Genomic DNA, 16612 nt, shown 5'->3' on the forward strand with positions numbered 1-16612 from the left:
AAGATGGATGGTTAGTTTCTGTTTACAGCAAGTGAGTTCCCGAAATTCATCCATGCAAATTCCCCCCACACCCACCCCACCCAGGATCTTCCCAGCCAAGTTCTTGGTGAAGCCAAACTTAGAAAGTTCCGGCTTATGAACAGCTGTGCTCTGGGGTGGGCACTTTAATTTGCATAGTGGGTTCTAGATGTCTGGACATGAAAATGTGATGATGCAACAGGGCTGCAAGAAACCCCAAGAGCCAGGAAGATAGAGAAAACTTTACTCCTATATGGCTCCCCTTCCCCTAACTCTGTAACACCCCCACCACCACCACTGCTAATGTTCTCCACTGGCCAGGCCTCCCGTTCCGCTACAGAAGGCCCCTCACTTCTCCAGCAAATTCCCAGCTAAGCCCAGGAGAGGAGCCAGGGCTGATCCCAAAAGTGGTGATTAATCAGAAATCCAATATTCGTGTTGTCGATTGTGCTGCGGCCTCTGCCATGATGCCGGTGAGCTTGTGTGAAATCTGTGTTGCACACTTTTGCCCGTGCTCTATTTGCCACTTACACACTGCTGGCAAGCTCCTGCTGACCCTGGTTCTCTCAGGCTGGAAGGAGGTGGTCTCCTGTTCCGAGGCCAGCTCATCCCCAGCATAGTGCCAAGAGGAATAGGGGGTGGTGGACTGAGAACCAGGAGGGCCCCCTTTTCTTGGGGTTGGTGGACTGAGAACCAGGAGGGCCCCCTTCTCTTTCCTGCCCCTTCAGTTAACATGAGGCCTTGGATAAGTCCCTCCCCATCCCTGAGCCTCCATCCCCCAATCTGGGAGACCCAGGGGCCCTGAGCCTCCTTGTGGCTCCTTAAGCACCAACAATGTACGACACCCTCCCCTCCCCTACCACCCTGGTCCCTGGGCAAGACCCTCCCTGTGCTCCTGAGTGTATGTGAGGGGCAGGGGCAGGCGCTGTAACCAAAAAAAAAAAAAAAATTGCTGTGACCCAGATCTCTCTCCATGACATTTTTCTTCTGTTATGCAAGACCTGTTTTTTAAAGAACAATTAGAAAGCACAAATAAGTGGTCATGGAAATGATGCCTAATCCCACCATTCAGATAGAGCCGCTCTCTTGGCCAGGCTTCTGAAAACAAATCCTGGGACAAGAGTTGATAGGAAGATGATAAGCAGGAAGTGTCCCCAGGAAAAGCTGGAAGGGGTGCAAGACCAGGGAAGGAAAGGCAACCAGGGAACTTTGACTCAGCCCCGTGGGGAACCCTGGAGAGAATCACTGCCACTAGCCAGTCAGGGCTGAGGAAGCGGAGTGTGGAGTCCACACCCATCAGTCTCGGGTAAGGGCTGCCCCAGGGGACATAATTCCCAGGCACTTCCAGCTCTCTGGGTGTGTGTGTTCCAACAGCCTGGGTGGGGTGGGGTGGGGTGAGTGTGTCTCCCTCACCACCCCCCGACTCCTTACCCCTGCCCCCCGCCACCAAGAGCCATGGTGGTCTCTGGCTGCTGGCAGAGAGAAGCCCCAGAGAAAGTGCCCAATAATCTAGAGGGGTCTGAGTACGGACGTTCTCTGCTCCAGTCATAATGAACATTTTTGTGTCTATGTTCCCAGATAGACTCTGATATTCAAATGGAGTCCCTTCAACCTTTTTAAGCACTTTTGCGAAGACTGGCTCATTTCGTCTTTCTGCCAACCCTGGACGTGGCCCAGAGCATGATTTACAATGTTGATCTATTACTGTTGCCTAGCTGAGCAACTCGATGGTCCAGAAGAGTCACTAATCAGTCACAGGTTCCCATAGGGTTAGGAGCAATGCCAGGAGGAAGATCAAGTGATGTTTGAGCCCCTGCTCCATGGCTGGTACTGTGCCAGGTGGGGGTGTTTGGTGGCTGACCATCGGGAGCTCCCCACTGGCCCAGCAGAACAGTGATCGCACATGCAGGCCTAGAAGGGCCAGCCCTGGGCTTCTCCAGTCTCCACCCCACCTTGACCTTCCGCCCCTGGTCTGACTCTGACAGGTGATCGTGTATGTGGAGGACGTCAACGATGAGGCCCCCGTGTTCACACAGCAGCAGTATAGCCGCCTGGGGCTTCGAGAGACCGCAGGGGTCGGCACGTCAGTCATCGTCGTCCGAGCCACAGATCGAGACACCGGTGAGTCCGGCTTTCCCCAGAGTCACCCTCTGCAGCTCGTCCCTCCCACTCCTGCAGGGCCTGTCATCCTCAGGGTGCTGCAGGCTCCCCCATTCAGCAGGTCCCAAGCTGGGGAGGGGCTCTAGGGACAGTGCTGGGGGCATCTGCCCCAGAAGCCCAGGCCTAGAAGGACTGGAGTCAGGGAGCTATCCCAGTCTCTGGAAGGAGGGAGGGGAGGCCCCGAGATTGGAAGGTCTAGGTTTCTCGCTGGAGGAGTCGGTAGCTCCTGGCTAGCCTTTGGCTGGAGGCTGGGCAAGGCTGGGGCAGGCAAAGGACTTGTCACACACAGCCTCACCAGCCAGCAGCAGCTCCATGTCCTGTGGGCCTTGCTCAGGGCCTGACATATGCAGACTTCACAAGGGGCAGTGTTCTGGGGTGCTCTAAGGGCAGCCCAGACCTCACTGAGGACCCCAAGCCTGACAGACGGCCACAGCTGGCAGTGCAAAGCAAAGGAGAATGTGACCAGGTCCCGGCAGCCATCTTCATGGGGCCCGGCTATTTGGGCCTCTGCTCCAGGCCAGAAATGCAGCCGGAGTGGAGCTCTTTCCTGGGGGTCCACTGCCCCCCTGGAGAGGCTCCCCGAGCTGCTCCCTAGGTCCCAGCTCCGGCCTTCCCTCATGTCTGCCCCTCTGAGTATCCCCAGCCCCGCTGGGGCACAGGATGGGGTGATGTGGGGGGAGTGGTCTGAAAACTCTCAGATCTGCCGTCCCTTATGGATCATATTTATACAATTCGGGCCACATATGTCACTGTTGACCAATGGTTCGTGGCTTTTTCTGGGTCAGGAATCCTTTTGAGAAATTCATGAGAGCTGTGTGTCCATCCCTAGAAGAATGCACATCCATTCTGAGTTCTGCAAATGATTTCAAGGAAGTCTGGGATTTCCTGAGCGGTTTTATGGCCACTCCCCTGGAAGTCTGTGGACCTCAGCTAAAGAATCCCAACTTGAGCTCCTGGTTGGAGAATATACCAAGGCCGAGGGATTTGAGGTGGAGAAGTGGGGAGGACGGGGGAAGGTGTCCCTGGTGCTAGCACCCTTCAGCTGGAGGGACCAAATGGAGTCATGGCCACTTCTGAGGATGCTGCCCTTGTCCAGTACTTTCTAGATGAGAGCTCCCCTTACAAGAGCTCCCTGATTTCCCCACTGCTACTAGTCCAAATACCTAAGGCGGGGGTAGGGGGTCGGTACTTGAGCTTGAATTTGAGGCTCCAGAAGCAGAACAGAATCCCTCCAGCACATCTCTCATGCCAAGGCCAAGCCCCAGAGGGGTTGTGTGTGTTAGGCCTTGCTGTCTGCGTAGACCCTGGCCCCATCCTCTGTCACTTCTCTCGGGGCAACCCAACCCCCACAAGTGGGGAGACAGTACACACTGGGCAGGCCAGCCAGGGCCACTCACCTGGTCCCCGGGGCCAATAGCAGCTGTGCCGTGAGCAGCCTGGAAAGCCGCACGGCCATCCCACCCCCATCTGGGACTGCACACTCTTGTGTCCTCCTGCAGGGGACGGCGGCCTGGTGAATTACCGCATCCTGTCTGGGGCCGAGGGCAAGTTTGAGATTGATGAGAGCACAGGGCTCATCATCACCGTGGATTACCTGGACTATGAGACCAAAACCAGCTACCTGATGAACGTCTCTGCCACCGACCAGGCCCCCCCCTTCAACCAGGGCTTCTGCAGTGTCTACATCACGCTCCTCAATGAGCTGGACGAGGCTGTGCAGTTCTCCAACGCCTCCTACGAGGCGGCCATCTTGGAGAACCTGGCCCTCGGCACTGAGATCGTGCGGGTCCAGGCCTACTCCATCGACAACCTCAACCAGATCACCTACCGCTTCGACGCCTATACCAGCGCCCAGGCCAAAGCCCTCTTCCAGATAGATGCCATCACGGTGAGGGGGGCTGAGAGCAGGCGCAGCAAGGGCTCTCCCTAGGGCTAGGAAGCCCAGTCCTTTTGAAGCTAACCAACATTTCTTCTTTTTATTTTTTTTTTTAAATATTTTATTCATTTATTTGACAGAGAGAGAGATCACAAGTAGGCAGAGAGGCAGGCGGGAGAGGGAGGGAAGCAGGCTCCCTGCTGAGCAGAGAGCCCATTGCGGGCCTGGATCCCAGGACCCTGAGATCATGACATGAGCCGAAGGCAGAGACTTAACCCACTGAGCCACCCAGGCGCCCCCAAACCAACATTTTTCAAGCTCCTTCTGTACGCACAGCACTGTCCTCTTTGTCAAAGAGTGTCTTTGAGATAAATACCCCTGTGCAGCGTCCCTCCCGATACTCAGGGGTAAGACAAGGTTTATACCTAGGCAAACTGGTAACCTTGTTATGAGACAATGAGAGCTGTGCAAGTCATCACATTTCTCTTTTTACCTTGGCTGTTAGGAAGCTCAGATATAACTTGTTTCATCATACTAGTTAGTCTTAGCTAACCAGCAGCTAGGCTCTTATCTGCTATCTGGGTCTTACTCTTCCATCTCTGGTTGGCTGTGTCTTTTATCAGACTCCCTTCTTTGAAAATAGGCAAAGTATGAATCACTGTGGGGTACAGGTCTTATCCCAAGGAATACTGGGATCACAAAGATGAATGAGACCCTTCCCAGCCCTCAAAGAGTTGGTAAACGGGAGGAGAAGTGGGAATAATCAGGGATGTGCATCCATCTGAGCACCCCAGGGGAGGATGTGAAAAGAGCTACGATACAGGAATGGAGCCCCGAGGCCCAAAGGAGAGAGATCTTACCTGGCTGGGGAAGCAGGCAGCCTACAGGGACGAGGTGGCGTCTGAGTGAGATTTGAGAAAGAAGTAGGATTTAAGCCGACAGAGCTCTGGGGAGATGTTCTGCCGGGCAGAGGGAGTGATGTGGAAGGTGGGAAAGTGGGTCGGATGTTGGGGATTCACAAGGGGAGTCTGCTTTGACTGGAGCACGGGACTGCTTGGGGGCAGGGCGGCCTCTGCCCCCAGAGTATAATGATGTCACTCTCCTCTCTGGTCCCCTCCCCGCAGGGTGTGGTCACCGTCAAGGGCCTGGTGGACCGGGAAAAGGGTGACTTCTACACCTTGACGGTGGTGGCAGACGACGGTGGCCCCAAGGTGGACTCCACTGTGGTGAGTGGGACCCCGGGTGAGAGCCCCACAGGTAGAGCCCGTCACCGCCCCAAGGCACCCCAAAACATACATCTTCACAGGCTACCCCATACACGGGGCAGGCTGTGGGTGAAGATTTGGGCCACCCAGGGACAGTGCTATGGCCATAATGCCACACCTTCGTGGGCAGCCCGGGCTAGGGATGAGACTGCAGACTGGTTGGGGGGCAGCACACCGCCGCTGGGAGGTGGCTGGGAGAGCTGCAGACTGCTAACCGTTCCTACCCTTGCCTTTTCTCTCCCTTGGCCTCCTGCCGGCTCTGACTACAGAAGGTGAGTGGCCTGTGGCCTGGGGCTGTCCTGGGCCAGTGCCAGCTCCATCTCTGTATGGCACTGCACCTCCCTGCCTCCCCCGCAGCAGGTTCCTACCCAGACCCTTCACAACCACTTCAGCCCCGGCCCCTCTTGGGCATGTTCCCCAGGTCCAGCTCTGCCTTTCCTGCCAGCCAGTGGCATCTGGAGCTGGGGCAGGGGGTGGGCACTAGCAAGAAGCAGGTGGGACACACAGTGAAAGGAACAGAGAGGCTTCATCCCAGCTCTGCTGTGTGACACAAGCAAGTTGCTCAACTTCTCTGTGCTTCTCTTCCTTGGATCTAAAGTGAGGATGATCCCAGCAGCCCTGAAGCTGGCAGGAGGATAAGAAGCCCTTTGTAAACTAGGCCCCAAGGAGCATATGATGGGAGTGGCACCTGCAAAGGGGGACCTCACCCTCTCTTGGGGGTTTGGGGAAAGAACACATTATGTTAGGGTACATGGGAAGTGGAGCCCGCAGTGCCGGGGCCTGGAGTGTGCTGGGCAAGGGCTGCCACAGGCACAGTGAATCACTGTCCTCAAGGACTCTAGGGCGGGAACACCACGGGCTCGGGACATTTGGAGGAGGATGACCACTGAAGCCAGAGGTGTCAGGCAAAGGTCTTAGGGGGGTGAGGGGTGGGGGAGGCAGGCAGAGGACCTCAGGCTCAGGGTTGAAATGGGGGTGGGCCCGAGAGGGAGGGGTCTACCAGGTGGGCATCCTGCAGCAATATTAACAGGATATTAACAGTACCTTGAGCGTGGGCCGCAGCTGGTCCGGTCTGAGGCCATCTGTGGATCACTTGGGGCGTCCGGCTCACCCACAGCCTTGGTTATAGCTACACTCTCACTCCCAACTGGGTCCCTATCACATTAACCTAGAGGGACAGAAATCAACTGACTGTCCAGGCTAAGAGCCCAAGGCAGCTGCTTGGGGGGTCTCTGCACCACTGCTTGCTAGAGGTGCTTAGTTCCAGTGGCCCTGGTTGTGACCTAGTTGTATCCCAAAGCCCCCTCCATCCACAGGGCCAGCCTGGGGGGTAGGGAGACCAAGAGTAGCCATGAGCTACATAGCTCCCCGTGGCCCCCCAGTGCTCCCAGAGGGTAACCGCTGAGCAGAACCCTCAGTGGTGGATACTAGGCGGGCACCGTGTCCCGCACCTCCCAGCTCAGGCTCCTGGCCACCCCAGCTGGAGGAGCTGAGGCTCAGGTTAAATGGGGCCCTCTCATTGGGCCTCGGAAGCCTTATCTGTAAAATGGGCCCAGTTGCAGCTCTCCCCTCATTTTGATGGGGAGTCGGGGAGCTGAGGCTGGGTGGATGCTGATAAGCAGCCAGGATGGCCAGGTTGCTCCCCACCAAGGCTCCTGGAGCCTGTCTGTAGATGAGGCAACCCTCTTCCTCTGCCTAGACCGCTGGGGGCACCCTAAGCACACGCCCTGTATCTCCATAATCGCTAAACCCTCTTCCAGGAAGCAGGACCTATGGGTTTTTGCTTTGCCCTGGCTTCCTCCCAGGCCCCGGGGCCCACTGCCCTAAATACAGCAGCCCTGTTGGCACCAGGCAGTCATTGCTGGAGATGCTAGGGTGAAGCAGCCCGAGGGGCCTTTTAAAGGTAGCACCATTTCCTCTGCAAGGCCGGAACCCCCAAACCACAGCTCACCTACACCTGACTCCTCCCTGACCCCGGCAGCCCCCATGGGCCCTGGGGGGGGTGGGGAGGCAGCAGGAAGGGGCACCCATGGACAGGCTCTCGAATAATGCCTTCACACCCCTGGGGCCAGGAGAAGATGATCTGGACCATGAGGCCCTGGGTGGGAACACAGACCCAGATCTAATCCTATGGATCTTGGCACCTGCCCTACTGCTGAGGCTGACTCTGCTGCCGGGAGCACCTCACAGACAGCATCACAGTGGTAATCCTAGAGGAAATACCCACTGTGTGCCTGGCTCTGGGCTGGGCTCAGAGCACAACAGGAAACTGTAATTAGACATAGTCCCTGCTTTCACAGACATAAGATACAGTAGGAGAGGGTTGTTGATTAAGTTACCGCACCAGTCAGTATATGCTACAGGAGAAAGTCTATAATAAGACGTCTGGGAAATCGAGGAGGGCTTCCCTGAGGAAGTGACTCAGGCTGAGATCTGCAGAAAGCACAGACATTTATCCAACCAAGAAGGAAGCACATAAAGGCAGAGGGAATAGCGTATGCAAAAGCTCTGTGGTGGGACAAAGCCCAGGAAGTCTGGACAAGGTCTTGAGCCGAGCAAAAGAGTTTGGAGGAATTAGAGCACAGAGGCCTTGTTTGGTTCTGCCCTAGGAATAGCGTGGTGGGCATTACTGGGCCCATTTCACAGATGAGCAGACTGGGGCTCTGGGACATCACGGAACACCCTGAGCAAAATCATGAGGGATGGACAAAGCCTTGGAGTATGAGAGCATGCCAATCTCCCAGGCACGAAGCAGGATGGGGACCACCTTTACCACCCCTGACCTTTTCTTTTGCTCATTCATTCCCCAAGGCATCCCAATGCTGTATGTGTTTTTGTCTATACTTTCAGCTAAGGAAGTGGAAAATCAGAGAGGTTGAATCATTTTTTCCCAAGTCGCACAGCTAGTAAATGGGGGAGTTGGTCGTGCTGCCAAGCCTGGGCTGCTTGTCCTGCTTGTCCTATTTTTAGGGAGCTACTGACAGCTCCCTAAAAATATGGAGGCATGGCTAGGATGGAGAAGAAGGAAGACCTGATTGGGGGGCGGGGAGGATGAAAGGGGTCTCCTATGTGGCAGCGATGTTCCCCAGGCTCCCCATGGGGGCCCCTATATGCCGCCTGGAAGCCCTTGTACCCCAGGCTCAGGGAGGGAGAGGATGAGGTCTGGCTTGGGGCAGGGCCGTGGGAGCAAGCCCCTCCTGGGATTCCCCAAACCTGAGCCCCTCCCACCCTACCTGAACCTTCCCGTCCATGAGCCTAAGGGGCACTCTTGGCCATCTGTGGGTTGAAAGCTACAGAATACAAAACAATATGCCCTTTGCATGCAATTTGCACATTCCCAGTTTATATCTGATCATGGAAATTCCTCCCCTCTCCCCACTGGGACCACCAGGCTACCTCATGGCCCCCTCTTGTTCCAAAGCCCCAGTTCCGTCCCTGTAATCCAGATGCGCCAGTGAAGAGGCCTTTGGGCAAGATCTGGCTGCCAGATGTGTTTTGACCAGCTGGCACATAAGTTTTTCCTTTAATTTTTATTAATCACCACATAATTCCTCATAAAAATCTGGATTCCGAGTTCCTTTTGAAAAACAGGAAGCTCTATCGATGCCAAGCTGGCATTCCTCAGTGTATTTTTTTTTTTTTTTTTTTTTTTTTGCTGAGTAGCCTCTGTCCCCTTTAGCCAAGGCCCATGCCTTCCAGTGCTCAGCCCTACCACCACTAAGTCCTCCCTGGACTCTACCCTGCTGTGCTGGCCCCAGCATTTGAGTGGGTGTGGCCCTCCCCCATCCCACGGCTATGGGAAATGTGCTCAACACCTCCGAGTCCTGATCGGCCCAGGCAAGCCCTGAACACTAGCTGACTTTCTAGAACTCTCAGCTCTGGGCCCCTGTGCACCCACGGTGGGAGCCTGGTGTTTGGAGTCAGGAAGCAGAAGGAGGCGGTGGGTCTCTGGCTGCCTTCCCCACCCCCAGGTCTACATCACGGTGCTAGATGAGAACGACAACAGTCCCCGGTTTGACTTCACCTCCGACTCGGCCGTCAGCGTGCCTGAGGACTGCCCCGTGGGCCAGCTTGTGGCCACCGTCAAGGCCCGGGACCCTGACGCCGGCAGCAATGGGCAGGTGCGTGCCAAGTAAAATGCTGGCTCTTCCGTGTCTTAAGGAGGCTCCCGTAGCCTCTCCCACTAGAGGAGGGATGGCCAGGCTCCACCCAGCCCCAGGTGCACAGCCCTGCCCTCACCCTGCTCCGTGGTCAAGGAGAGAAGAGGAGGCAGAGCTGTGCAGGCTGTTGGCCCTGCCTGGGTACGTGAACATGGAGTACGAAGGCTGGCTCCAGCTCAGCCCCTGACAGCAAGCTGAGAGCAGAGGGCGTTCATCCTTCCTGCTGACTCCTTTGTCACCTGATCCACAAACCTCTCAGCATCTCGGCCCTGTGTGCCAGGCCTTCCCACATGGCTCCAGGTCTCAGAGAGGATAGGCTTCTCCTCCTCCCAGCTTTGGGGGACCTGTGCCATGGCAGGAAGTGCTCCCTCCACACACACTCCACGTTTGGAGGCCCAGTGCACAAGGAGGACGGGTGGTAGACTGTATTAGTCTTCCCGCTGCTTTAATCAAGTGACATGTTTGAGGAGGTTCCCACCATTTAAAAATGGCTTGTTTGTTTAGGGTCCCTGTGGGGCTCTGTTGGTTAAGCAGCCTTCTCTTAATTTTGGCTCAGATCATGACCTCAAGATCATGAGATCAAGCCCCTCATTGGGTTCCACACAGACCATGGAGCTTGCTTAAGATTCTCTCTCCTCTCCCTCTGCCCTCCCCACAGCCCGCAAAGATGGCTTGTACACCTCTTGGGGAGGCAGTAGCTTTAGGATCAGAAGCACAGGCATTCAAATCTTCATTCTCTTAATCATTTGCAAGCTGTGTAACCTTGGCCAATTGTTGCCTGTTTCTGAGCCTCCTGTCTGCAAACTGGAAAGAGCATCTCCTGACCATTGCTGTGAGGGCCAGATGCAGCCCACGTCCCAGCAGGGCCCCCAGAAGTCTCAGTGCCTCCCCACCTCTGTCCTGGGAAACGTCTGTGCCGCGGGACTCATACCCACTCTCCTGGCCCCTAGGCTGGTAATGCTGACCTCTCTTACCCCAGGAACCTGCCACAGGTCCCGTGCTGCCTTGGTGGGCCTACAGCACACATTTTCTACCTCTGCATCAAATGTTCTCTTTTCAAATGCCCTTACCGAGCAGAGGGCCTGGGAGGGCAGGGGAGGGGCCATCAGCCTGACCTGTGGCCTGTGCTCCTCACTTTCTCGTACATCCCCCTCCCCCCACAGGTGGTCTTCTCCCTGGCCTCTGGCAACGTCGCCGGGGCCTTTGATATCGTCACCACCAATTACTCCATTGGTGAAGTGTTCGTGGCCAGGCCTCTGGACAGAGAAGAGCTAGACCACTACATCCTCAAGGTGAGAAACACCCCCTGAGCCAGGGATCTCTGCTGACCTTCCAGGAGAGAGCTTGGCACAGCCTGGCAGTTGGCTTCCCCATGTCCCTGGTCCCCAGGGCGGGAAGCAGCAGAGGTGTCTGTCCCTGTTCTAGGAGCCAGGAGAGAAGGCCTGGCAGAGCTGATAGAGCCCTGACTCTTCCACAGGCAGTATGACTTTGGGCAAGTTGTTCACTCTCCCTGGGCCTTGGTTTCCCCTCTTGTGCAATGGATAGAAGAACCCCTCCCTGGCCAGCCTCTGCCTTGGTGAGAAACAAGCACAAGTGTGAGGAGTCCCGGAGGCCACCATTATTGCTGAGCTGCTGTGGCTGGCCTGCTCCCTGTGACTCCGGGGACCCCAGGGCTGCATTCCTGCAGGGCTCTGAGCCTGGAGAGCCCTTTCACTGCTCCTCAGGCATCCAGGAAGCATTTGGGGTCCCAGGGACAGGCCTGGGCTGTGGGGAAAACTAGTTCATTGCTGAAAAGATTAGGGGAGGCTTTCTCTATCTGCCAGGGTTCAGATAGGAGTGCGTGGAACAGAGTTATTTGAAGCTAAAAGCAGGAGCCCGGGGTCTGGTCACAGGCCCAGGTCATGGTCAAGGGCTGGCACAGCCCAGAATACAGTCCAGGGTAGGACCAGAAGATAAAGACTGGACACACCAGAACCAGATTCCGAATGATGGCCCCATGTCAGACAACAATTGGGCAAGGATTGTTTGCAGCATGGGGCGGAAGAAAAAAATTCCAGGGAGAGCCCAGGGCTGGCAGACCACCCAGGGGCAGGGATGGACCCAAGCATCTCTCTGCCCTACTGGTCCTCCGCACTGGACAAACTGCCCTTTCAGACTCCATATTCCAGGTCCTTCCCCTTCCTTTAACCCTGAATCCAGTCTCCTCTCTCCTCTCCCCACTCCAGGTTGTAGCGTCTGACCGTGGTACCCCTCCACGGAAGAAGGACCACATCCTACAGGTGACCATTCTGGATGTCAATGACAACCCTCCAGTAATCGAGAGCCCTTTTGGGTACAATGTCAGTGTGAACGAGGTGAGGGCAGCTCTTGTGTCCGGATAGCTGGATGTCCAGGGTGGGCAGTGGGTGTGAGTGACCGTGAAGCACCCGTGTAAGGGTCCGCTTGGACCGCTGGGCTCTCAGACCCGCAGGTGGGGGCGTGTCCTGCTCATTCACAATTCCAGCCCTAATGCCAGCTCCTGGGATGCAGTCTCTTTTTGCAGGAGGTGTGAAGAGGAAACAAGAGGAGAGAGAAAGCAGGAAATGGGATTAATCCCCTGGAGAGCTGCTTTTAAACAAGACAGTGCATTTACTACTCATTCTTAAGACTGAGGCACTGAGGGAAATTTTTGCCCCAGCATCGCTGGGTGTCAGGCCAGGTTGGACGTCCAAGAAAGCAGGATAGGAGAGGGGTTTAAAGGCCGGGTCTCAGACCAGCCTTCCAAGAGTCAGACCTGGGCTCTGCCACAGACAGGCAGTGTGACCTTTCTCTGTACCTCAGTTTTCTCATCTGTAAATGGGGATAGCATCCTATCTAACTCCCAGGGCTGCCAAGAAGAGTCTGTGAAGTCACACAGCCTTGCATATAGTGGGTGCCCACAGCATGCTCACCACCGACAGCCCCCTTTCCTGCTCTCCCTGCAGAACGTGGGCGGGGGTACTGCTGTGGTCCAGGTGAGAGCCACCGACCGTGACATCGGGATCAACAGCGTGCTGTCCTACTATATCACTGAGGGCAATGAAGATATGACCTTCCGCATGGACCGGATCAGTGGTGAGATCTCCACACGGCCAGCCCCGCCCGACCGTGAGCACCGGAGCTTCTACCACCTGGTGGTGACGGTGGAGGACGAAGGCACCCCCACCCTGTCGGTGAGTCGTGGAGGCAGATGCAGGGAGGGGAGGGTGCTTGAAGGACCCGCTCCGCCTTCTGTAGGGGGAGGGAGTGGAATGTCCGAGGTGGGTGAATCTTTGATAAGTCCTTTGTTGTGCCTTTAGAAGGTCCACCTCTGTGTATTTATAGAGGACCTGCGCATGTGTTTGTGGAGGACCCGCGTGTGTTTGTGGAGGACCCGCACGTGCAGAACTCATGTGCTTGTCATCCTGTATCTGTAACCACTCAGAGTCTCTGTTCAGCCCTCTTCGGTCCAGCAGTTCTATGGGATGGTGCAGAGCGAGCCCACACCTTGGGGCCTGGCCAACCCTCACTCTACCTGCCAAGCCGTGTGCCTGCGAGCATGCATTCACCCACACTCTGTACCAGACAGGAAAGGCGCCCTCTGGCCCCTTCCCCTCTGTCACTTTGCTGTGACACACTGTTGCAATATGTCCACGTCGGAAGGGACTGATGCTCTTGGTCCCGTCTGGTGCTTGAATGGACAAGGCCCCGCCCAAGGCAACGTGGGAGGTTTGCAAGGTTGGAGAAGGAGGTGCGCCCTGCGGGACTGGATGGCGAGATGGTCTGAGGGCGATGGGCCGGGGTGGGAACCGTGTGCCCATCAAGGGGGTGAAGTTTGGAGTCAGGAGCGCTGTGAGCTGGCTGTGCGATCACCAGCAAGTCGGAACCTCTCGGGATGCGGTCTCGTCATCCGGAAAAGGGAGGTGATGTCTCCTCTTAGGTGGTGTCTGGGGAATTGAGTGAGCTCGTGTCTGCAGAAGTGCTCAGTAGACCCTGAGGAGGAGGACTGTGTCAGATGCATGTGGCCGCAATAATGCCGCAGTGCAAACCAAACCACATGCAGGGATGAAGGCAATCACTGATTTGGCGCCAACTCTGCAGACTGGCGATTTAGACCTGGTTTAGCTGGGCTCCCGCCTATGTGGGGTTGAGGGGGGCAGCTGTGTATCATTAGATGACTGGGGTTTGGGGGGTCATCCACCTATCGGCTGGGGTGACAGGGCCACCTGTGTCTCCTCTTCCAGAAGGCTAGCCCATGCTTATTCAAGTGGAGCTAGCAAGGGTCCAGGAGGGACAGTGGGAGCATGCAGGGCCTCTTGAATCCAGGCTTGGAACTGGAATGAGGTTGTTTCTAGCACATTCTGTTGACCAAAGCAAGTCACAAAGCCAGTCCAGGTTCAAGGTGTGGAAAACTCCACCCTATCTTTTGGAGGAACAAGTTGCAAATGAATTTTAAAAAGTGTGGATACAGGGAGGTATAAAGGATTGGGGACATTTTTGTGCTCTGTCCACCCTAGGAACCTAATCATTAATGAGGCCTCAGCCCTGTCCCTTGGTCCCTGATGGGAGACTCTGCTAGACCCCTCCCCCTTGGCAGCAGCCCTATGGACTATGGAGTCAGAGTAGGCCTGGGCTGGGCTGTCTATCTGGACTGTCTCTGGGGAGGAAGATGGAATTTGACCAATCCCAGGAAACCACATTCTGAGATGCCAAGGGTATGAGACTGGCTGTGGGCACACCCTGGGTGGGCATCCTTAGCTCCAGAGTGGCCAGGTGTCCCCACTAATCACTTTCGCCATCCCCACCCAGTGAGCCAGAGACATATTTACAAGACACATATGACTACTCGAGGGGGGGACATGTAGGGCTATCCATTACTTTAGTGACATGGAAGGACTCAGTTTTGACAAACCCTCTCTACCTGTACCTAGCTTCAGGGCAAATCATCATCCCAGTCATCTCTCAGTGGCATTTAGCGACATGTTTGGCTACAAATGATAGATACTTAACTCAAGTCATCAACAAATCAGGATGCATTTTATACACGTAACAGAAATTCTAGAGAGAATTACAAATGTTGGTTTTGTGCTCTGTGATGTCAGAGCTAATGCCTCTTGCGCTTTCCCCCATGGCTGCATGAGGTCTGCTATAGCACCAACCATCATGTCAGCATTCAAGGCAGGAAATGACAAGACAAAGAACTATGCAAGCCATTTCTGCCCCTTTATCAAGAAAGCAAAATTTTTTTTCCAGAACTACTTTCCACAGTTCTGCTTATGTCTGTGGCCAGAAAAGATTCACATGGGCACCCTCACTCCAAAGGAGATTGGAAAAAAATGATAGGATTATCAGAACTGGCTTATTATGTGGGAGCCTGATATATCACTGCCTCTGACAAAAGCAGAGCTTGTTAACGAGGGAAGGGTAGAGAACAGATCTGGGGTGGAAAACTGAGAGCCTGTGCTGCTTCTTGTCCTGACCAGCGAACACACCAATTTCACCCCTGCTCCCCCCCTTCCCTACACTTCAAAGCCCTGGAGTTTCCTGGGGAGGCAGTCAGTGAGACCCAGGACATTCTGAGACACTGAGTTTTACAGGTGACATCTGGCTTCCTTTTGGTCTTCAGAAGAAATGACAATTGGGGAAATGTGAAATCACCCCGGACACATTTAACCACCAGGAATGGGTGGGCCGCTACTCAAGCAGTTCCTACAGAACTTGGGACTGGTCCCTGTGGCCAGAAAGAGTTTTCATCTGTTGACAGACCCTCTGACCGCCCCCACCCCCAACCACCACCATCAGAGACCCAGCCTAGTCCAGTGGAAACCCATGAACTCTGCCTCCTCACACATGGGTCCCTGACATTTGGGTCCCGCCTTGAAGCCAATCTCAGGCTTCCCAGCTCCCTGCTATGGGACTACGAGAAGTTGGATGGTGAGAGGCATAACCTCCCTCTCTCTGGCTTCCTCATTCTGGCCATCACCAGCTCGGACCCCAGAAAGCACCTTCCAGGTGACTCAATCAGGCCTCGGCTTCCCTAAAGCCATGACCAAGATGATATGTATATGGCTCCTGGGCTATTACACCATGATAGGGACAGACAGCATCAGGGCCAGCTGGGGAAAGATTTACAGGAGACATTTTTTAGGTCAAAAGGAATCTATCAACTTTTTTTCTGGCTTCTTCAGGTAGAGGAAAGATCCCTGGTATTTGACTTCTGTAAGGGACATGTGACAGTGAAGAATTGCCGGGACCAGAGCAGAGTTGAGAACTGAGCCCTGGAGCGTATCCGTTCATTCATACATTTGTTCGTTTGCTTAGGCAGCCAGTCAGTGTTCCCTGAATGCCCAGTATGTGCCAGGCCCCAGGGATACCCAGAGGAAGCAGTGGTGGTCCCTGCCACCGTAGAAGGTAGCCGAGGAAGGGACGCAGTGAGGGTCTCCGGGTTCAGAGGCCAACATGCGGATGGGCCTGCATTCAGGAGCACTAACAAGGGCTCGGGAAAGGCTTCTTGGAGGAGGTGATGCCTGGGCTGTCTTGTCACTCTGTCATTGTTAGCACAACAAGGCGTATGAGGGACCCAGAGATCCACCTAAACAAAGGCCCAAGAGCAAGAAATGACCAGGGGCGGGTTTGTGGAGCCCGTGGCAGCATTCAGAGCCAAGAGTGTGTCCTCCTGGTGACATTGCCTCTGGGCTGACATTGCCTATGGGCTGATCACACCACTTTCCCATGTGCCCCCTCCAGTCCTTCCCAGTACGGCTGAGCCAGGGTGAGGACAGGGCACAAGCTGCCAGCGCCCAGCCATGATGGGCATCTGCCTCCAGGGAGCACTGGACCCACAAAGATTTGCTTCCAGTGATCTGACTGTCCCCTCTAGACAGTGAATCCCCAGAGTCAAACACAAAATTGAGGGTCACCAAGCCAGAGGTGACCAGACGGGGTCCCTTCCCTCCTGTTGCATAGATTTCACTGGATGGCTGTTTGAGAATAGGGTTGTTTTGAGCCCTCCTGCACAGCCAGAGCCCTGAGCAGCCTCCCAAGGCTCCAGGAAAGGTCACCATGGTCCTAGGGGTGGGCGCCATTCTGCACGTTATCAGTCCAGAGATGCCCGGCAGACCTGCACACCATCTTGT

General features: G+C 55.3%; 1 protein-coding gene across 6 annotated transcripts in view; it reads left to right on the forward strand.

Annotated features, from left to right (window-relative positions):
- Positions 1 to 16612, forward strand: part of CDH23 (cadherin related 23) — a 396562-nt gene that overhangs the window by 310714 nt on the left and 69236 nt on the right. For 5 of the 6 annotated variants that reach the window (XM_082715700.1, XM_082715695.1, XM_082715696.1 and 2 more), the window contains 7 exons: positions 2004 to 2139; positions 3678 to 4066; positions 5179 to 5280; positions 9291 to 9440; positions 10643 to 10771; positions 11705 to 11833; positions 12443 to 12670. In XM_082715700.1, coding sequence (XP_082571826.1) covers positions 2004 to 2139; positions 3678 to 4066; positions 5179 to 5280; positions 9291 to 9440; positions 10643 to 10771; positions 11705 to 11833; positions 12443 to 12670 — 1263 coding nt within the window. Of the gene's footprint in view, positions 1 to 2003; positions 2140 to 3677; positions 4067 to 5178; positions 5281 to 5588; positions 6186 to 9290; positions 9441 to 10642; positions 10772 to 11704; positions 11834 to 12442; positions 12671 to 16612 lie in introns of those variants that run through there. The other variant, XM_082715699.1, reaches the window with a different exon arrangement.

The sequence above is a fragment of the Mustela nivalis genome, assembly GCF_964662115.1.
Source record: "Mustela nivalis genome assembly, chromosome: 2".
NCBI lineage: Eukaryota > Metazoa > Chordata > Mammalia > Carnivora > Mustelidae > Mustela > Mustela nivalis.